This window comes from Sebastes fasciatus, chromosome 24 (genome assembly GCF_043250625.1).
Source record: "Sebastes fasciatus isolate fSebFas1 chromosome 24, fSebFas1.pri, whole genome shotgun sequence".
Lineage (NCBI taxonomy): Eukaryota > Metazoa > Chordata > Actinopteri > Perciformes > Sebastidae > Sebastes > Sebastes fasciatus.
Genome location: NC_133818.1, coordinates 16,384,785 through 16,406,001, shown reverse-complemented (window position 1 = coordinate 16,406,001; position 21,217 = coordinate 16,384,785). Strand labels below are relative to the sequence as shown.

Below are 21,217 nucleotides of genomic sequence, written 5' to 3'. Positions count from 1 at the left end.
AATTAAAACTGAAATATCAATTTGTCACATTTCATCAATTAATTAGTGGCTACATTTATTTTCCATATCATTTTGCTACATTTAATGACATTATTTATCTATCGAGTCATTTATTTATTAATTAATTTTTTATTTTAGCAGGTTGTGTCATCCATAACGGACCGCTTCTGTATGTCACAATGTCACAATTACAGATAGATGAAGTCAGCAATGTCACATTTTCCATTTCTGAAATTGTTTCTGATCGTTGTAATTCTGTGTTCAGGGTGCAGGGAGCCTGCCTTTGTCACATCACACCAGAGTACTTGCTGGACAAGCAGGAGTTCAAACACTGGTGCTCCCTGCAGGTACAGATACACATTCACACACAACAATACCGTCCTAGACCTACACCATGTAAATAAAATTGTATGTCCTATAAATCTATTTGTCGAGCATTGGGAGACGGAAAACAATAGCTCGAGTGATGCTTCTTCTTTGCTAACAATGAAAAACCCATCCCGGTCTCACTCATGGTCTCTGTCTTTACTCACACACAACGTATTTAGAGCTTCTTGTGCCTTATATATAGATATAATATGTGTATTTCTCTCAGTCATATGAGGAAGAATGTGGTCTGGACTACAGCAGTGTTGACTACGAGTCTCTGAGCAAACGATCCTGGACCGACGTGCTGCTGCAAATATACAAGGTGAAGAACTCTTTCTGGCAAATGGAGCTGCACTTTCCCCTCTGATAAACCCCTGTACTTTTTATACTTAAGCTTTCTCTCTATTAATGTCTGTCTCTTTCTTCCATGCAGTGGTTGTCAGAAATTATTGATTGATTGATTGATTATTGACGGTCAAAGAAAGGTTAACTCAAAGGTTTGATTTATTTTTAACTCATAACAGCTGATCAATGGAAGCCTGAGAACATTTCTGTACTTGGGAACAGCTTGTCAGTGTGTACCTGTGTGAATGTAAAGTAGAGTCCGTCTCATCCTGTTAAATACCAGTATTGAACATTCCTCTGCGTATATATGCTCAGGTGCTGGTGTTGTGTCGCGTGTCCGAGAGCGGTTTGACCAACACGACTGTGAACCGTGACGACGACGATGATGGAATCCTCCCTGTCGGCTCACAGCCGCTGGCCAGTAACGTCTATTCATCCTTCGAGCTCCAGCTGCTCTCGTGGCTCAACGTGCACTACAGGAGCATGAGGAGGACTGTGTGGGGAGCAGGTAGGACACACAACATGCACAAACACATGTACAACTTTTTATAAGATTCAAACTCCATAGGTTTTATTTGTCCCATGCTCATATACTAATGCAAGGTGGCATACTCTGGATGCTTTGCTAAAAAGGCTAGTGTGCAATGGATTAATAATAATTAGAATAGATAATTAATAATAAAAACATATTATCTGTTCAAAATGTACCTTAAAGGGAGATTTGTCAAGTATTTAATACTCTTATCAACATGGGAGTGGACAAATATGCTGCTTTATTGTAAATGTATCTATATATTTATTACTGGAAATCAGTTAACAACTCAAAACAATGACAAATATTTAGCTTTGACAAAAGTATGCAATAAACATGCAAAATGGAGTGTAAATATACTTGGGCTGTACCAAATGTATTTTTTATTTTAAATTCTATTGAGGTTTTCGAATGAAGCTTCGAATGTCTCACATATTTTATGAAGTCATCACCCTAAAAAATTTTTTTTTTTTAAGGATGCACCAATACCGATACCAGTATCAGGTATCAGGTCCGATACTGTGCTCATGTACTCGTACTCGCAACGATACAACGGCCCCGATACCACTTTACGGCAGCGTGACGTTAACCTCTCATCACCATCTTTTGGGTCCTATCGCACGCGCTCACGCTCCACTTCCCCGATGGTGCAGGCGAGACAGGCTGGTGGTGCACCGCGGGGCTGGGATCCCACCTCAGCCGGCACGCGCCGGCCCTCACTTTCATTGCGCCACGGGGTCGGGTGGGTTGCAGACATCACCGCAGACCCCTTGTACCTTTTACGTGGGCCGAGCCCCGCTCTGGGGGCACAACGCTGCTGCGGTGACACTTTGGCCACGGCCCCGGGAAGCACTTCGCCCCGAGCCTTTCCAAGCCGACCTAGAGCTGGTTGCGGCGCACCGCCTCCTATGCAGGACTCTCCATTCTGCCGTGTGTCGCTCACACCCTCCAGCTGGCTGTTAATGAGGGTCTTTTGGCACAGAGGAGTACTCGTATCGGTACTCGGTATTGGCGAGTACCCAAATGTAAGTACTTGTACTCGGTCTGAAAAAGTGGTATCGGTGCATCCCTAATTTTTTTGTTATTGTGGTTATATAAATGTAATTTGTAGTGTTGTTAGATTGCTGCAGTGAAAAGGTTGTGTTTGAAGGGCTAAACGCCAACAAATATGGATTGAAGCAGAATATTTTGTTGTTGTTGTGATCAACAGTTTAGTTCACATTAACTTCTGTTGTGCTGACTGTATGAAGAGAGAAATATGTGTTACCAATTGTAAAACCTGTAATATCCTGCTGTAAGGCTAAAGGCAGTGTTTGTCAGTACCCTTCGATGCCTTGATATGTATTCCTGATTAATAGGTCATTTCTTCACGGTAATGTTTCTCAGGTGGCGTCCCACCAGTACGCTGGATAGTGAATTTTGACCTGGACTTGACAGATGGACTGGTGATAGCTGCTCTGCTTGCTGCCTACTGCCCTTTCCTGGTCAGTGTGTGTGTGCATCATTTTGTGTAGACTTTCTTCAGCATGTGTGAGTCAATGAGGGATGCTGGTTAATGTCTTTAAGTGGCACTGGGATTGATGTGATGGGGATGTAATTAGTCCTGAGATAAGATAAGGGAGCCTCTTATCATGCAAAGCACCATTTTCTCTGTGTCTGTGTCTGTGTGTCTGTGTGTGTGTGTGTGTGTGTGTGTGTGTGTGTGTGTGTGTGTGTGAGAGGGAGAGAGAAAGAGAAAGACAAAGAGAGAGAGAGAGAGAGAGTGAGTGGTGGTGTTTTACCTGCAAGAGTTTGACTGAGAAAATTTGCCTAAATTCCAAAAGCGTCTCTCAAAATTTGACCTTTTTCATGCAAAAATGTGACTTAAAAATCAGATTTTACAGAGCACGTATTGCTACTGAGCAATGGGTAACAGACCACCAAGTGGCAGTGAAAATAGAGATGAATGAAATGAAACATGTGGAGTTACAGATAAACCATGTCATAGTTTTCAATTCCCTGTCCAATTGTGTTGCTAACTAGATCTGCAGCCACTTCCGGAGGATGTACACCACCACTAGCAGCCTGGAACAGATCCTTCACAACAACATCATAGTGGCCCAGGCCTTAACCGCACTGTGTCTCAACCTAGATGTGCAGGTAAATACCAGATGGGACCAGAGAGTGTTTCTGACAGCAAGACCACCAGCTTAAACCAGCTAGTTTTTAGGTTTAGCTCCATCTCAGGCTTAACTAGTGTTACAATCAATCAGCCAGACTGAAACATAGTGTTTTCTACAAAGACCCCTTTGAAAATGGCCATGCCAGTTTTTCCTCGACAAAATTTAGCGTACGGTTGGAGCGTTATTTAGCCTCTTTCGTTACAAGCTAGTATGACATGGTTGGTATCGATAGATTCCTTAGGTTTTCTAGTTTCTTCACTTTAGCTTTAAAACTGAGCCGACTACAACAAAACATCGTTTATTTTATTGCATGCATTCTTCTACCTTGTCATAACCTGGCACAGGAGCACCTCGTTAGTCGAGTTACTGAAGGCCACCGTAGTTCTCTGACACGCTTGTGAAACTGTGGTTCCACAGGTGTATCGTCCCAGCCACAGCAATTGCAGCTGTGATGGCCGAGTGGTTAAGGCGTTGGACTTGAAATCCAATGGGGTTTCCCCGCGCAGGTTCGAACCCTGCTCACAGCGTTTTATGACTTTATGGGCAGCAGTAATTCAGTCTTCAGTCACTCAGCAGTGGCTTGGGAACCGGAGGGGTCACCGCTTCATCCCCGCACGGATCAAGCACGGATTGTGGTCTGGTAGCTAGAGTGCTGTCACGATACAAAAATTCCATTTCACGTTACAGAGACACACAGTAAAATAACACGTGCTCTGTGGGGGTATATGTGTTTGCCGGATAACAGGAGATGCTTGGACAGATTCAGAAAAGATGGTGAATCTAATGTCAATCAATTGGATGCAATCTGCAACCACACCACTAGATGTCGCCAAATCCTACATACTGTACCTTTAATACAGCTTATAATGAGTGGAGCGTGCAAGCAATGACTTGACAGAGAAATATTAGCTAATTACTGCATGAATTACCTTAATTAATGACCTACTCAGCATAACTGGAGATGTCCAATAAATCATGATGATGATGTCAGAGATTAGGCAGCGCTTCCTTTGTCCGTGTGTGTCCCTGTGTGTCCCTGTGTGTCCCTGTGTCTGAGTGTATGTTGTGTGTTCAGCCCACAGACTTGTCAGACCCCAATCCAGTGCAGATGTTGATTCTGTGTGTTCACCTGTACGAGAGGCTGCCTCAGTACCGGCCACTGCACACCATCACTCTATCGGGAGGCCTGCACAGCACCTTCAGCAAGCAGGTAACACACACACACACACACAGCAACAAATTTGATCTTAGAAGACACCTTAATAAAAACTTGTAAATCAAATAAATGAGCAGTGTGAGACTGAGAAGGGCTCGGATAATAAGCTCCCGGACAGATAATGACACACACAGACACACATTAACAGGATTATAGACACACACATACATTAATAGGATTACACCCACACACACACACTAACAGGATTACAAACACAGACAAATATGCATCTGGGTAATGATCCACATTGTCAGGTTAAGCCACATTACAAGCCTAACAAAAAACGATGTCAGTTTGCCTCTGCTAAGGAAGATGGATTTCATTGTTGTATTGTTTCCTGGCAGCAGTATTTGTCTGTATGTACAGAAACTCGTCTATTTCTGTGTTCCTTTTTGCTACAGGTGCGTCTGAAAAGCCCATCCTCTAAGCCGATCAAATACCAGGTCTTCCTTTTAGGGGAGGACGCCCATCACTTCTCCCTCCCCGATGGACCTACTGTCACCATTCCTCCAAAGTATGTCTTTTACCTAGAAAATTTAAATCACTACACTTTTAACAGTACAAATTTGTACAAAACTTGCAAGAAACTGGGTTTTGTTTGTGCAATATTTTATATCACAGAGGATTCTGTAAATACATGTTAATCACTAGGGGTGGGGGAAAAAATTGATTCACCTATGTATTTTTTTTTAGGATTCTGAAATAATTTTTTTAATGCCAGAATCAATATATTTGCTTCATTTGAGTCTATGTGGAGGTAAAAGGAAGTTACCGTTTTTATTGTTGTAGTCTGAGGGTCAGCGTGGATACGGCCTGCACCCTCCCATGTTAAATCCATCGTGGTAAACACTACACATCCAGTAAAGGATGGAAACACTTTGGGTTTCACACATTGACAGGAAAAGCAGAGCTAGACATCACGGCTAAATCTGCATGCTAACTCTGTCACGGAAAGTAAACGTTATCTTAACTTCGAGCCGGCCGTCACTCTCATCTCCGTGGTCAAACGGGCCGACGCTACAACTGTAGAGCACCCATATACTGACATTTATGTTAAATACATTGAAACGGCCCCGATGGAGCTGACCATGGATGGATAAAGAGAACGGAGCTGACGGGAGAGCTAGAGACCACCTTGGAGAAGTTAGAGGAAGTAGACACGTGGGACTTCGTCCGGTTTTCGAAATAAGGTGTTAACAAAGGGAACTGTATATACAAAATACATCTATGGAAATAAGATTGATTGGATTATATTCACTAGAAGTATAAAACATTACATGTCCCTTATTAATTAAAAAGGAAATACCACTAATTAGTGAGGGAAATGTCTTTATTCTTTGATTTTTGGGTTGCTGAAAAAATTTATAAATAATTACTAACTCGCAATACATATCGAGTTGGCACTGAAGGATCGTGATAGTATCGAATCACGAAATAATTGTAACGTCCCAGCTGTATTAATTGCAGCTGTGATGGCCGAGTGGTTAAGGCGTTGGACTTGAAATCCAATGGGGTTTCCCCGCGCAGGTTCGAACCCTGCTCACAGCGATGCCTAACTTTAGTTCCATCCTAATTCTGCACGAACCAAGAACGGACTGTGGACTGGTAGCTGGAGAAGTGCCAATTTACCACCTGGGCACTTTTAGTACCATTCACAGCCCAACTTATTCTGAAAATCCGATGTATATGGCATACTAAGAGATGTAGTGACACTACTAAAAGCCTGTAAATAAGGGAATGAACTGAGCAGAAAGCCTAAGAATCAAAGGGTTAAAACACCTTAAAATTAAACATGAGTTCTTTAACTTAGTCCCCATGAGTGCCATTGTCTTCAAATCATTTCATGGTCTTTAAAGAGACGTTTAGATCTCTTGCAATTTGTCTCGAAGATTGACCTTCATTCAATCATCCTTTTCTGCCATATTTTACTAACTGCTGCCTCTTTTTATGGTATTAATGGAACCAAACCTGCCAACCCTTACAGAAGGGAAGGTCAAAGAAACATCTCACATCTTACTTTTATACCTGAGCAAGCAGTCTAGTATTTCGTCATGCACATAACTGGAATGGGATTGAAATCAGCTTACTTTGGGTGACCAATAGAAATTTGTATTATAATAAATAATATAATAAATATAATTAAAAAAAAAATATATATATATATAGGCTATAGGAAAAACCCTCCTTAACATGTCCAAGTTGAGTAAAATCGTTTTTTCCTTGAGACTGTAGCTCATTAAAATGTACCAGTCTTTCTCTCAAGTACGGCTTCTCCATAAAAAAAGTCCCAAATTGAATCCTTAGCGTCACTATCAGAAATACTGTCTTTAAGGATATTGCAATTATGCAGGAACATATTAAAATTCTGCTGATTCATTACTGTCATAACCTGAAAATGGGAGGTTGTGGGATAAAATGATTGAGTTGTAAAAGCACTGTGGAGGGCTTTCTGGTCCCCGTAGATCAGAAAATGGATTAATTTGTGTGTTGATGTTCACAGGGCGAGCACTGAACTGACCGTCCACTTCAGCTGCTCCGTCATGCAGCCCATGGAGGCAGTCCTCCTGCTCGTCTCCAGCTCTCCTTTTGGCCCATGCGGCACCACTCTCTCCTTCAATCTGAAGACCGAAATCAGTCACATCACACCCACAGTGAGCAGAGAGCTACATTTACTGCACTACTGACATAGTTCGGCTTCAAGCCTCACTTACTGATTTGTTCATAGCTTACTAATCATCTTTCTTTCTGACTGAATCGCTGAGCACACATCACACATACCGGTAGTTTGGAGTGTGTTTCTGAAGCCTACTTTCTAATGATAGCCAGATGACAGACTGTCTCCTCCCTACTGTCTCTCCTTAGAACACTGTCAAGTGCAAGTCTCCATGCTACCAGCTGAAAGTGATCCAAGTGCCCATAACTAACCCTTTCAACAAAGACGCTAAGTTCAGGTAGGTGTCTGTTAGGGGTGGGAATCACCAGAGGGCCCACGATACGATCTTATTGAGTATTGCGATAAGATATATTGTGATATATTATCTTTTTTCAACTGCAAATTATGCAGATTGTCAACATCTGTTTTATCTAATAAGACACAGTTTTCACTCTGTTCATCTCAGAGTTTTCATTCACATATCTTGAGGTCAGAGGTCACAGGACCCCTTGGAAAATGGCAGTTTTTCCTTGCCAGTATTTAGTGTAAATTTGGAGCGTTATTTAGCTTTCTTCCTGACAAGCTAGTATGACATGGTTGGTACCAATGGATTCCTTCAATTTTGTTTTCGGTTTATTACCTCATTTCATTTTTATTTTAAAACAAAAATTGTAACTTGCGCACTTGTTGTACTATGTTTATATTGTAGTAGTCTGGTATATTTATAGTGTATTCTAATATATTCTTAATATTGTGTATACTATAGATGTTTATCTCTAGTGTTGATATGTATATTTACTATTCCTGTACATTGCCTGGACAACATGCTGCTGTGACACAAGCACTTCCCAATTTGGGATCAATAAAAGTACATCAATCTATCTAGTTTCATATGATACCGGTATCTTCAGACTGAGCCAGCTACAGCCTGTCTTAAAGACAGTAATGTCGGTCGGGATCACGGGTCTCAGGGTTTTTAAACCATAATTACCAATTCGACAAAATTTTACATGACATGGTTGGTACCAATCGCTTCTTTTGGTTTTCTAGTTCCATATGATACCAGTATCTTCACTCTAGCTTTAAGACTGAGCCCGCTACAACCTCTGAAAGACAGAATAGCGGGCGATTGTTAGGAGGTTCATGGTTTATATAATAAATCGATACTTGATGTCTGTGTATCGATACAATATTGCCACGCAAAATATTGCGATATTATGCTGTATCGATTTTCTCCCCCACCTCTAGCGTCTGTGTCCACATTCACATGCATGTTCGCAAGTTGTGACTGTTGAGAATCCCCTCTTGACATAAAGGTGGAAGTTTTAAAGGGTCTGTGCACCCAAATAACCAAAAAAGAAAAAAAACAGATAGCTTTGGTTTTATTTGCCCAGGTTTTAGATATAACTGTCTGTCTGTAACTGATATATATTCAGTACAATGGAGGTGAATGGAATTTAGTTTGCACTGTTTTTTTGTGTTTTGCTGACTTCAAACCACTCTGTTGTGTGTGTGCATGTCATTGTGTGTTTAGGGTTGTGCTGGTGGAGTCTCCGTTCGACCCACTGGAGCCTGAAAAGAAAAGAGACAGCCTCGTTCAACAGGCCTCCTCCAAAACCAAGTAACACATGCACTGTTCTCACACACACACACACACAAACACACACACTCCTAACAAATTAAATGTCAGGACTGAGGTCTGAGACAGGGACAGACAAGCGGACTCGAGTGCCGCCTCCTCATGACCTTTTGACAGCGCATTACGTGGTGGTGTCACGGAATGTGTTAAAATCACGTGCCGCCACCACGGCTGGTGTGTGTTTGAGAGAGAGAGGGGGAAGAGAAGGTTATTGAACATGATGCTTCTGTAAGTTATTGATAACTTAGGCCTACTTGGAACGCTGCTTTGTCACCTTTTGCCCTGCCCGCCCGAACCTGCAATATTTTCTAGTAAACTCACCCGAACCTTTGTGTGTGTGTGTGTGTGCGCGCGCGCTCAGCTGAGAGGTTGTGTACCTTACATTTATAGGCTTATTAAATTAACTAATTAATTATCTTTACATTGCGCTTTTAGACATTGAGTTGATTTAGTAGATTCTAGTCAAGTGATTTACGTTTTGTTATTTTAGAGTTATTAGTTATTATTATAGAGATATATGTATGGCGTTTAATTATTATCGAAACCTGCGCGCGCACAGAACAGTATCTGCGAGCGGAAAAGCTTCATTGCGAGGGAGGATTTCTGTTTGTGATATTTGGAGGAGTGGATGGTCACGTGTTCTGTGATCTATCATTGGACAACGGTGTCACATGTTCATGAATTATTCATGTTCTGCCTTCGCCGTCAGAGGCTGTAGGTGTTGAAAGTGACCAATCAAAGGAGCGGACACATCAGCCACTGTCTATTCCATCCCCGCCTCCAAAGTCTCAAGTCAACTTGATGAGCGAGCGAGTTGAGCAGTTGCGAGTGCGTAGAGAGGGTCGAGCCAGCGCTCATCACAGCCTCGCGCTCACGAGACTGCAATTGTGCACGCGGAGCAGAAATGCTCGCTTGCGATGATGCTTTTCCGCTTGCGGATACTGTTCTGTGCGCGCGAGAGTTTTGATACTAATTAAATGCCATATATAAGAAAAGTCTTGCGGGGCGCCTGGGTCAGTTGGTAGAGCAGGCGCCCATGTAACAAGGCTTGGTCCTGACTGCGGCGGTTCGAATCCGGCCTGTGGCCCTTTCTGCATCCACTCTCTCTCTCCCCCCTTTCCAAGACTATCCACTGTCCTCTCAATAAAAATGGAAAATGCCCCCAAAAAAATAACTTAAGAAGAAAAGTCTTGCTTGAAGTCCCGCTTTTCCTCTGTAACGTGGTGATGTCACCAAGTAACACATTTGCATAATACCTCCCTAGCGGCTAGTTTGGCACACACTCAAACAAAGCTAGTTAGAGCGGAGCTGGAGCGAAGTCCAAAGAGTTTGGTTCGGTTGACAAGTCATAGCAGACTGGGCCTTTTTTGGGGGGGGTTAGGCAGGGACTCAAACCGAGCGTTTCAGACAGAGGGTGAAAGAGGTGCTTTGAGAAAAATACGACTTTTTTTTAACATTAAAGCATGTAAACATGTTCCAGAAGAAACCCAAAATACAGGTATGCACCTGAAAATAACCATAATAGGTCCTCTTTAATATCGTCCAAAGATAAGAGAACACACAAAATGTAGTCTAACCTACCACTGGGAAAAATACCACTGATAGCACATAAGTTAACTATTATGAATGCAAACACAGTACCAGGCTCTGTCTTAAGCAGACCTTCCAAGCTAGCTACTCATAAAAGCTGAATTACACATAAAATCATCTGTATAGAGTTGTTTTAGAGAAGCTCAATGAGAAAGACAGGGTGTTCCTCCTGCTAGTCACTGCTTCAGAAGATAGGTAAAGGTAAAGCGAGATAAAGTATGAGGCTGTTCCTCAGGAGAGTGCTGGGATGTCATTAAGAATAGCAGGTTAGTATGCATCGCTCACCACCTGAGACGTCTTCAAAGCCAAACACTCCACTTCCTCCTCCTAGTCAGGAGTTGACTGTGAGGATTAGAAGTGGGACTGAGGTCATCTTTGAGGCAGCTGAATCGGGTTGTGTTGTCTGATATCCATATATTATAAATTATTATTTTTTCTCTCCCTTCTCTTTCAGTATAAAGAAGATGAGTTCAGACAAGAGCTGTGGGGAGGAGATGGAAGGGAAGTGCTCAGATATCGGTAAGTATGAACACACACATCCTCCGTGCGGCCTTAATTACTGTTTTTGCTGAGTATACTACCTGTATTCACGTCTGCTAGGTTGTGGTCTATTAAAGTTTGTGTGTGTGTGCCCAGATGGTGAATCCAGTGAGTTCCTGAGCGAAGTGAGGAGTGTTTGTCTGAAGCCAGGCCAAGCAGACACTCTGAACATCCACTACCTGCCCTTCTGCCCCAGCACCAAGTACTGCTCTGTGCTGCTAGTTTGCCCACAGGTCAGTGTGTGTGTATGTGTCTGGGTTGTCTGTCAATTCCCTGAAATAGATGTGTTATTGTGTGACTTTGGTGAATCCAAACTAAACACCAAAGTCACACAATAACACAAACAAACTAACCAATCGAGGCAGCGGTAGACCAGCAGCTTCCATGGTTCTGAGAGGTAAAATTACTGTTTTCATCATATGAAACTAAAATGGTGTATTTGAATATTTCTGCATTCTGGGGTCCCTAAACAGTCTTGAATTACATAAATTGGGTATCACTGTGAAGCTGAGACGTTTGTGGTTCCAATGAGCCCAACTGTTTTCATGTGTGATGATGTTAGTTCCCAAAGGAAACATTTTATTGTAGTAAGACCATTTTTTTAAACTTGACATCACTGTATAAAATGCTGCTAAAGTACCACAGATAGCCTGGCGATTTTATCCGCCACTGCCAACAATTTACCCGCATGTGGCAGGTGCTAATTTCAGACCCTGCCAGCCAGTGTGGCAAGTGACCCTCATTTCTTCACAACCATGTCTGTCTCTGTGTGTCCGTCTAGGTGGGAGATATGGTCTACATGGTAAAGGCCACAGCAGAGTTGCCTCTTCCTTCCCCTCTCACTGCCAGGCCCAGTGCTAACATAGTCTCCATCCCCAGCAACTCTGGTAGGAAACCTGTCACCCACATGTTCCCTGTAAAGTATTTTATGGCATCAATCTGATTGAAACTAAATGTTGTTTACTGTAGCTGTGTTTCCATTTATCTGATTTTATTAACATCACTCGCCATCGCAGGACACCAACATGAATTATCATTGAATCATTAAACATTTAAATGCAAATATCTTCCCAAATTGGTCCTAAAAATGTTGTGCAACATATTTAGTCCACAATTCCTCAGTGGACACATTGTTATGTTGCATTCACGCCAAGAGTGAAGCGCATGAGTTGGACCGCCGGTATCATTAATGTTCATTTGTGCTAGACGCTAGAGAGTCTTGTCTCCATAGATACCGACAACAAGAAATAACCACTGTTGCTGCTTTGCACATATAATAAGCACAATGTGATAAGAGCATATTCACATTTAGGAGGCACCAGTAGTAATAATTCTTTTCAGCTAAATATGAAGTAGTGTATTGAATAGTCAATAGCGAATTAGATAATATCAACATGTTTCCCTCCACCAACAGGCTCAGCTGTGTGTGTATCAGTACTACGCCTACAGTGCAATGTGGGGCAGGTGTGTGAGGAGCTGTTGCGTGTGCCGCTGGTCAATATGGCGTGGGAGCAAGCTCTGGCCTTCTGGGGTCAGCAAGGCATGAGCGCCGATGAACACAGGAGGCGGACGCTGACACACACGTTGCATAGCAGCACCGTGAGGGCGACCACAGCTGTACGCAAGCTCTTCAAACATCAGGTACGCACACGTGCACTCGCACTGCAGTAGGAAGCTGTGAATGGTTGGATGGTGACCACATTTTACCTGCTGTCCCTCTCCTTCTCTTTTTAGGCCCAGCTGCTGATAGGTGTTCCCCACAGCAAAGCGGTAGAATACAGTGTGGATGTTTCTTTGCCACAGTATTTTGCTTTACCCAGTACTGTTACAATACCTATAAAGGAAGACACCAGCATACCATGGGAGAATCCGTCAGGTACACACACATAAATACCTGAAGTCAAAGTTAACGTGGTAATAACGTCACTAATTTCTTTAAGACATTAACGCGTTCAACAGCAGCACACGAGAGTTTTGGCTACCTTCTTTGGCTTGTTGAGTAAACGTCAAGTGCTAATAACTTCTCTTTTAATCCTCCTCCATCCCTGAGTCCCCTCTACCCTTTGCTCAATAGATTGCGGCTGTGTGGACATCCCATTACGGTTCCAGGCGGACTCCATGGGGCGATTTACATGTCAGGTGGTCCTGAGATCCTGGTGTGATACCAGGGTCTATGTGCTAGAGGCGCTGGTTACTTCACAGGTACATACCAGCTGATATCCACACACTCTTGTCACAGCGTAGGAAAGCACAGTGCTATCACTAGATGAGTGACAACTCTGTTCGGCTCATGGTGGAATTAGCTCGCTAGCTAAGTAGCCAGCAGTCCAACCAGCGGGCTTGTGGTCAACAGCAGCACTGTAAAGAGAAATTGAGGGCGTATAAATCTTTGGATGCCTATAGTTAACTATGCTTCAGTAAAGTCAGTCAGAAAGAGAGTCATACAATATCGGCGAAGCGTTTTAGAGATGTAGAGAAAGGGTTGCTGCAGTTGGCAGAAGGCCAAATTATGAGCAACATTTACTCTCCATCTCTGAAACGCTTTGCCAATATTGTAGCTCGGTAGAACCTCAAATCACAGTTTGTCATCTCAGATGTATGCGATATCTCAGCCCACTGCTGGTGTTAGCCTCCAGTCTTTCCTTTGTTTTGCCTCCAGCTAACACCGTGACGTAGTCATGACGTTGAGTTTTGATTTATGTGGTTTATGTTACTCAAACTCTCATTTGTGACCACAGGGGGGATCCGTCCACTTGGACTTCAGTTCGCCTGCTCACCGCTCAGTCACACAAGACATACCACTGGTGAGGGATGCAGCCTGTGTGCGTGCTGCTTATTAAGGACTATCCTAAAAGCATTTGATTAATTATGAATCATAATAGTTATTGCTTCCATAATGAGAAAGTGCTTTCTTGGTAATCCTGAATGCACAGCATGGTTGAAATGTAGCTTAAAAGCAGATGATGTTATGTTGTAAAATTGCTTTTAATATATGGCCAAAATGTTAAATAATGGTACGTTCAAGTCAAATTATCAGGCCTGTGTGTCTCTCACAGCACAATGAGACCCACCGAGACTGGAAAATGCAAGCTGAGGTGTGTGGTGAAGGATTCTATGGCCCAGAAGTTTTTGATGTGCCAGCAGGGATAAGAGCCTGGTACCCCCTCACCTTTCACCCTTCTGCACGATGCATCGTCACGGTAATGCCTTGTTTTTGTTGTGCTTTCTTTGTGCTTTCTTGCTTGTCTTCCTTTGTCTTGCTATTTAACTTCCTTGCTTAATATAGACTTTCTGATAGACCATGACAACTTTACCGTGTGGTGGCCTTGGATATTCAGGATAATTCAAGCAGCAACACTAAGGAGAAAGCCCACTTAGAAATCCCCTGCCACCAATGCTCATCCACCCAGCCCTCATATTTGGCCTTTCTTCTCATTAGCCTCCTCCGTTCCATCCTCTCAGGGAACAGTCAGCTCAAGTAGCAACACTTATCTCGATGCCTCAGACAGCAGCACGCTGTCTGGCTTTCCCTTTTTTTAAAACAGTCTTTTGATAAGTGTTCTGCAATTTAGAATGTTAGCTGATCCTGTACAGTGAGAAATGAATACCTCACAACTTCTTTCACACATGGAGAACGTTGGAACAGAGAGAAGAATGATTTTTCTTTCTCAGTGATTCATTCGTTTAATCATTAGAGGACTAGAAGTTTATATACAGTATATTAGGGCTGTCAAAGTTAACATGATAGTTACGTTTTTATTTTAGTACCTGTGGGTTTCTGGACAATATTTGTCATTGTTTTGTGTTGTTAATTGATTTACAATAATACATATATACATACATTTGCATAAAGCAGCATATTTGCCCACTCACATGTTGATAAGCATATTAATTGGGGCGTCTGTGACTGAGAGGGTAGCGCAGGTCGTCCACCAATCGGAAGGTCGGTGGTTCGATCCCCAGCTGCTCCGGTCACATGTCGATGTGTCCTTGAGCAAGACATTTAACCCCAAATTGCTCCCGAAGGCATAGCCATCGGTGTGTGAATGAGTATTTAGATTAGATCCTGATGTGCAAAGTTGGCACCTTGCATGGCAGCCAGCAGTGTATGAATGTGTGTGCGAATGGGTGAATGCTGACATGTAGTGTAAAGCGCTTTGAGTGGTCGGAAGACTAGAAAAGTGCTATATAAATGCAAGTCCATTTGCCATTTACCATTAAATACTTGACAAATCTCCCTTTAAGTTGCATTTTGAATATATATCTATTATATAAATATATAATAGATATATATATATTTTAAAAACCCCTTGTATCTATAGATGTATAGATTATAGAATTTTCCCTTATTTATCTTTCCCCAACAGCAATTGGAGGTACGGAAAATGAAAAATGACTCGTCAATACATAAATAAATGTAGAAATAAAAAAAATAAATGAATAAATATTGCAGTGAAAACTGCTCAGCCTCCCCGGGAAAGTTTATTCTCGGGTGCTTGAAAGGAGACTCTGACCGATTGTGGAACCTCGGATTCAGGAGGAGCATTGTGGATTCTGTCCTGGCTGTGGAACAGTGGACCAGCTCTTTACCCTTGCGGGGCTGTTGGAGGGGGCGTGGGAGTTACCCATCCAGTCTTTGTGCTTTGTGGACTTGGAGAAGGCTTACGACCGTGTCCCCCGGGGAGTCCTGTGGGGGGTCCTGCGGGAATATGGGGTACCGGGGTCGCTGTTACCCAACCATCCGGTCCTTGTATAACCAAAGTGAGAGCTGCGTCCATATACTCGGCATAAATTCAAACACGTTTCCAGTGGGTGTTGGCCTCCGCCAGGGTTGTTCCTTGTCACGATCCTGTTTGTGATTTTCATGGACAGGATCTCAAGGCGCAGCCGAGGGGAGGAGAGTGTCCGGTTCGGGGACCTCAGAATTGCGTCTCTGCTTTATCGAATCGTGACCTGCAGCACGCACTGGGGCGGTTTGCAGCCGAGTTTGAAGCGGTCAGGATGAGAGTTAGTACCTCCAAATCTGAGGCCATGGTGCTCTGCCGGAAACCGGTGGGTTGCACCCTCCGGGTGGGGAGTGAGTCTTTGCCCCAAGCGAAGGAGTTTAAGTATCTCGGGGTCTTGTTCACGAGTGAGCGAAAAATGGAGCGGGAGATGGACAGGCGGTTCGGTGCGGCGTCTGTAGTTATGCAAGCGCTGTACCGGACCCTTGTGGTGAAGAGGGAGCTGCTGGAAGGCGAAGCTCTCGATTTACCAGTCCATCTCACCGATTTACCAAGCTCACCTATGGTCATGAGCTTTGGGTAGTGACCGAAAGAATGAGATCGCGGATACAAGCGGCCGAAATGAGCTTCTTCCGTAGGGTGGCTGAGCTCAGCCTTAGAGATAGGGTGAGGAGCTCAGACATCTGGACGGAGCTTGGAGTAGAGACGCTGCTCCTTCGTGTCGAAAGGGGCCAGCTGAGGTGGTTTGCCTCCCTTTGGAGTTTTTCCGGGCACGTCCAACTGGTAAGAGGCCCCGAGGTAGACCCAGAACATGCTGGAGGGATTATTTATCTGGTCTGGCCTGGGAATGCTTCGGGCCCAAGGAAGAGCTGGAAAACGTTGCTGGGGAGAGGGACATCTGGAACTCCCTGCTCAGACTGCTGCCCCCGCGACCCGGGCCTGGATAAATGGAAGAAAATGGATGGATGAATGGAGGCAATACATGAAAAATACAAACATGACATTCTTGTGTACCTTAAAATGTATGTGGAGGGGGGAAAAGTGTGTTGCATTGGCCGGGAATCGAACCCGGGCCTCCCGCGTGGCAGGCGAGAATTCTACCACTGAACCACCAATGCATTTGTGCATGCTAAAAAAGGGGGCGGGGCCTAACTAAGAGACATGCTGCTGCAGGCACTGACTGTGCTGTTCATTCTTGTGTTCCTTAAAATGTATGTGGAGGGGGGAAAAGTGTGTTGCATTGGCCGGGAATCGAACCCGGGCCTCCCGCGTGGCAGGCGAGAATTCTACCACTGAACCACCAATGCATTTTTGCATGTTAAAAAGGGGGCGGGGCCTAACTAAGAGACATGCTGCTGCAGGCACTGACTGTGCTGTTCATTCTTGTGTTGCTTAAAATATATGTGGAGGGGGGAAAAGTGTGTTGCATTGGCCGGGAATCGAACCCGGGCCTCCCGCGCGGCACCCGGGGATTCTTTAGCTAAAGCGCCCTAAACACATTGCCGTTCATTCTCTATGGTAGTGCTGAACCACTACGGATGCAATATATCTTTGGCCGCTATTGTTTGTTTGGCGCCCTTTTTCCGAGGAGAGGAGGAGGAGTTGTTGTTTCCTTCGCCACTCTGGCAGTGTTGGTCTGGATGAGCTACACTTCGCATCGACTTGAGCTTGAGCTGCGCTGTGTGGACATTACGCCAAACGGTGAGTTATATTTAGATAAATAACGATTACCGACATGTTACTATAATGTATCCTGGCGCTGTCTGACGTGTTCTTGCTTGTGTGGACGCTATAAAGTTAACGTTAGTCGTGTTTCTCCCGTTTATTGTGTCGCCGTGGCGGCCGTGTTGGCGACTTTGGGATGAACTACAAGCTAACGTAACATTATTAACAATGAACCAACATGTTATTATAATGTATCCTGGCGCTGTCTGACGTGTTATAAAGTTGTCATTAGCCGTGTTTCCTCAGTTTATTGTGTCGAGCTGCTGCGGTACTTTGGGATGAATTACAAGCTAACGAAACTTAACATTCCTTAGGTTGAAAGCATCACGTTGTTAGTGAACATTAATGTCTAATGTAGCGTTAACTACGGTGTATCAGCAGCTTACATCAGCAGTAAGGTTAGATATAACGTTACTCTGGACACACTAACGTTACTTTACATACACACATTGACAGAATGATAAATGAACAAGCTTCATATGAATCATAAAGTCGTCGTGTTTGCACTTAACGCTGTTGTCACAGCATGTACTTATACTTAAGGTTTTTAATGCAGGACTTTTACTTGTAACAGAGTATTTCTACACTGTGGTATCAGTACTATCACTGAAGTACAAGATCAGAGTACTTCTTCCACCTCTGTTAAAATGAGAGAACACCAGAATATTGTTTATTAATTGAGAACCAATGTCTCTGAGGGTTTTTCATACTTTGTCATGTTGTGTACAACGTACTATTCATGCTTAATTTTAACACTTATTATATGCTTCTATACCATATTACAATTTTCAAAATACTAAATAGGCCACGTTTGTCTGAGCTTGTCAAAAGCAGAATATATCAAATATAGTCTAATGCATGTCTGTTTGGGATAGGAAAGGTGAATTGAATGCAGGGCGTTGCTGGATAAGACACTTCACACTTCAGTGTTACTTGAGTCTGAATCACTGGTTGGGGGTGGGGGGGATGATCTGCCTCAACAACCAGAGCTCATCGTTAAGACATACACAAAGGCAGGCACTTAATCAAGGTACTATACAAAGTAGTAAAGGTAATATTAAAGTAAAGGTATTTGATATCATTTGTTTTTTCTTCAAAACCCTGATAAATACAGTGAGAATATGTAGACAGTAAAGGGGCTAGAGCTGAGATGTGAACCTCCTAATTCCTGCTCTCCCTTGAGACCCTCACTATTAACATTTGTTATGAAAACAATGCCTGTCTATAACATATTAATAGATCAATATGCTTTTCTTCATTACAGGTAAAATGCAGAAAACGTTTTTTTTCCCTGGGAGAATGAGTGTCACATTCCGCAAGGGACCACTCGGATATCTCCGTCAGGATCCAACGGATGCAGCCAAACTCCTTAAAGACAACCCCTCTCTACAGGACAAGTCTGCACCCGTGAAGGAGGAGCTGGTCAGGAAAAATGCACTGTCTGTGATCATTTTAAGAGGAGGGGATGCTTCAGATAAAACTGAGGTGGCTCGAGAATACATCCTGCAGTTTGGGAAATATAAAGGGAAGTCCTTCCGCTGGCTCCTTGAAAATGACATTGGGTATACCATCTACCTAATCAAGAACCAGCAAAAGGAGGAGACTGCAGGAGTGTTCATGGCAGGGGGGCACAGCAAGGACAGCCTGCTGTCATTTGTGAGCTATGCCCTCAGCTTTCAAGAAATCCAGTCTCTTCTCAATTATGAGAAACAAAAGCCAGTTGTGACAGCAGCAGCAGCAGCAGCAGCATCAGAGGATGACCAGCTGGTTGGTTTTGGCTCTCGTGCCAAAAGCACCTGGAGAGAGATTTGGGACAGCAGGGATGATGGCTACGCAGCCTTTATTATGAGGAAAAGCTGTGCTCCAGGAACAAAGATGCACAAACTACAAGTGTACCTGCAGAAGAAGCTGCCCTCCCCCTCTGGCTCCTCTCTGGTGACACATGCCTCACAGGCCCCTGCTGAAGCCATGGGTGGGTCTTGTTTTCCATTTGTTTTGTCAAAAAAATGTATATGCTGTCATGGTATCCAGTGTATTTTAGTACACCAAAGGGAGTAAACTTCGTCTTCCATTATTTCAGTGGTGATTTTATTCATACTATCCTAAGTACAGTAAAGCCATATTTTTAGTACATTCTAATTCTTGTCTGTTTGCATCACAGTGATGGATGAAGATGAAGAGCTGGAGAGAGCGATGCTGGGTATCTGTCCTTCTAAGCAACACGTGCAGAGCTGTGAGTAAACATTTGTTGTCTTATATTGGTTTGTTTCTACTGCCTGAAGATTCAAAATAATTTACAGTTCAGCCTGTTTAATATTAATTGTGTATTCTATATAGTTTATATTTAATTGTTTTTGTTTGTGTTTTACAGCTGTTTCTGCACCATCAGCATCAACTGCCAGACGACAGGCTTCGGGAACAGAAAGAGGTTCTTAACCAAACAAAAACGTCCTGTCGTCGACAGAGACTCTGGGACCATGAATTCTTATCCCAAACCGAAGCATGACATAAACCGTTCCTTCTCATGTTGACCATGTTCTGGTCATGTTTGTGTTTTGCTGTTCAACTTGTTGTCCTAGTGACTATGAATTGATTCCAGTCATGGCGAGGGTAAGTAGCACTCTTTATTCCAGTTTTTAGACTTATATGATGAATATATATATATATATATATATATACATATAGGACTGCTGTGGTTACTAACACTTGTATGCATGTGTTTGCAGTGTGCCATGTTGCTTCCCCTGCTTAGGCTAAATTGTAATGACTGACTACTAAATATTTATCCATACAGAACTAAACTGCATGTGTATGAATGAAATTCTTTATACTTTAATGTAACAAACAGTCTGTTTAACTATATAAGGCTGAGATAAGCAGGTGAAGTAAAAGATGGATAATGTATGCCTTTACTAACACCAGTTTTTTTTATATTGTCAAAATATAAATGACTGACAAGATTTTTTCTGTTGTAGTACCATCTGCTACACTGTCCACACCAACTGAACTGACGGGTTCACAAGTAGATGGTAAATGCATTATATTTCTTTTTATCCATTTAAACCTTTCTGTCATATTCCCTCTGATTATGTCCGTTATAAACCAATAATTGATTACTTTTTGTGGTCCTTATCTCCTTGCAGCCCCTGCTCTGCCGATGGTAAAGAGACCTGTGCCCCTTCCTCAGGAGCTGATGTTCCTGATGCCAGAAACACCAGGACCCTTGCCAACAGAGACAACTGTCACTGTTCCAGGTGTGTATTATTTTAACTGTATTTGCATCTTAAAAATATCCATATGTAGTGTCCATCGGAACTGTTCTCATTGATGTAAATCAGATACTGGTGCACAATGTCATAGTCAAGTTTTTTATTTATCTTACTGTGAATAATAATGAAATGTTTAATATTCTATATAGTGTCAGAGGCACTTCCGATTTCTCCTGAGACGTCTGCAGAGCCCATTCAACCGCCGCTGCAACCGCCAAGAGCTCAAAGTAAGTATTTGAATGTTCTTGATTTGGTTGTGTGCGTGTCAAAGAGATAGAATCAAGTCAACACACAATCTTAATAATTTGCTATGTCTTTCTTCTTGCCTGACCAGGTCAGCCATTACCCAGGCCATCAGCTGTCCCCAGCTGTCCTCCTCCACAGCTTAAACAGCATTTGCATAGGAATGATTCTGTCCCAAGCTTTTTGATCCATATTTTATTTATTTGTTTT

At 43.0% G+C, this 21,217-nt stretch overlaps 1 protein-coding gene and 4 non-coding genes across 7 annotated transcripts in view; 3 read left to right on the top strand and 2 right to left on the bottom strand.

Moving 5' to 3' along the window:
* LOC141762851 (cilia and flagella-associated protein 47-like) overlaps window positions 1-21,217 on the top strand; it is a 69,781-nt gene that overhangs the window by 24,432 nt on the left and 24,132 nt on the right. For all 3 annotated transcript variants that reach the window (XM_074626946.1, XM_074626948.1, XM_074626947.1), the window contains 18 exons: window positions 266-347; window positions 596-691; window positions 1,030-1,222; window positions 2,633-2,730; window positions 3,269-3,385; window positions 4,484-4,618; window positions 5,026-5,138; window positions 7,125-7,275; window positions 7,487-7,575; window positions 8,812-8,898; window positions 10,961-11,025; window positions 11,143-11,279; window positions 11,828-11,933; window positions 12,461-12,687; window positions 12,781-12,922; window positions 13,121-13,248; window positions 13,785-13,850; window positions 14,103-14,246. In XM_074626946.1, the coding sequence (XP_074483047.1) occupies window positions 266-347; window positions 596-691; window positions 1,030-1,222; window positions 2,633-2,730; window positions 3,269-3,385; window positions 4,484-4,618; window positions 5,026-5,138; window positions 7,125-7,275; window positions 7,487-7,575; window positions 8,812-8,898; window positions 10,961-11,025; window positions 11,143-11,279; window positions 11,828-11,933; window positions 12,461-12,687; window positions 12,781-12,922; window positions 13,121-13,248; window positions 13,785-13,850; window positions 14,103-14,246 (2,176 nt within the window). The remainder of the gene's footprint in view (window positions 1-265; window positions 348-595; window positions 692-1,029; window positions 1,223-2,632; window positions 2,731-3,268; window positions 3,386-4,483; window positions 4,619-5,025; window positions 5,139-7,124; window positions 7,276-7,486; window positions 7,576-8,811; window positions 8,899-10,960; window positions 11,026-11,142; window positions 11,280-11,827; window positions 11,934-12,460; window positions 12,688-12,780; window positions 12,923-13,120; window positions 13,249-13,784; window positions 13,851-14,102; window positions 14,247-21,217) is intronic.
* Window positions 3,854-3,935, top strand: trnas-uga (transfer RNA serine (anticodon UGA)). The gene has a single exon. It is a non-coding gene; the product is annotated as a tRNA-Ser (tRNA).
* On the top strand, window positions 6,091-6,172 carry trnas-uga (transfer RNA serine (anticodon UGA)). Its single transcript has one exon. It is a non-coding gene; the product is annotated as a tRNA-Ser (tRNA).
* On the bottom strand, window positions 16,818-16,888 carry trnag-gcc (transfer RNA glycine (anticodon GCC)). Its single transcript has one exon. It is a non-coding gene; the product is annotated as a tRNA-Gly (tRNA).
* On the bottom strand, window positions 17,007-17,077 carry trnag-gcc (transfer RNA glycine (anticodon GCC)). Its single transcript has one exon. It is a non-coding gene; the product is annotated as a tRNA-Gly (tRNA).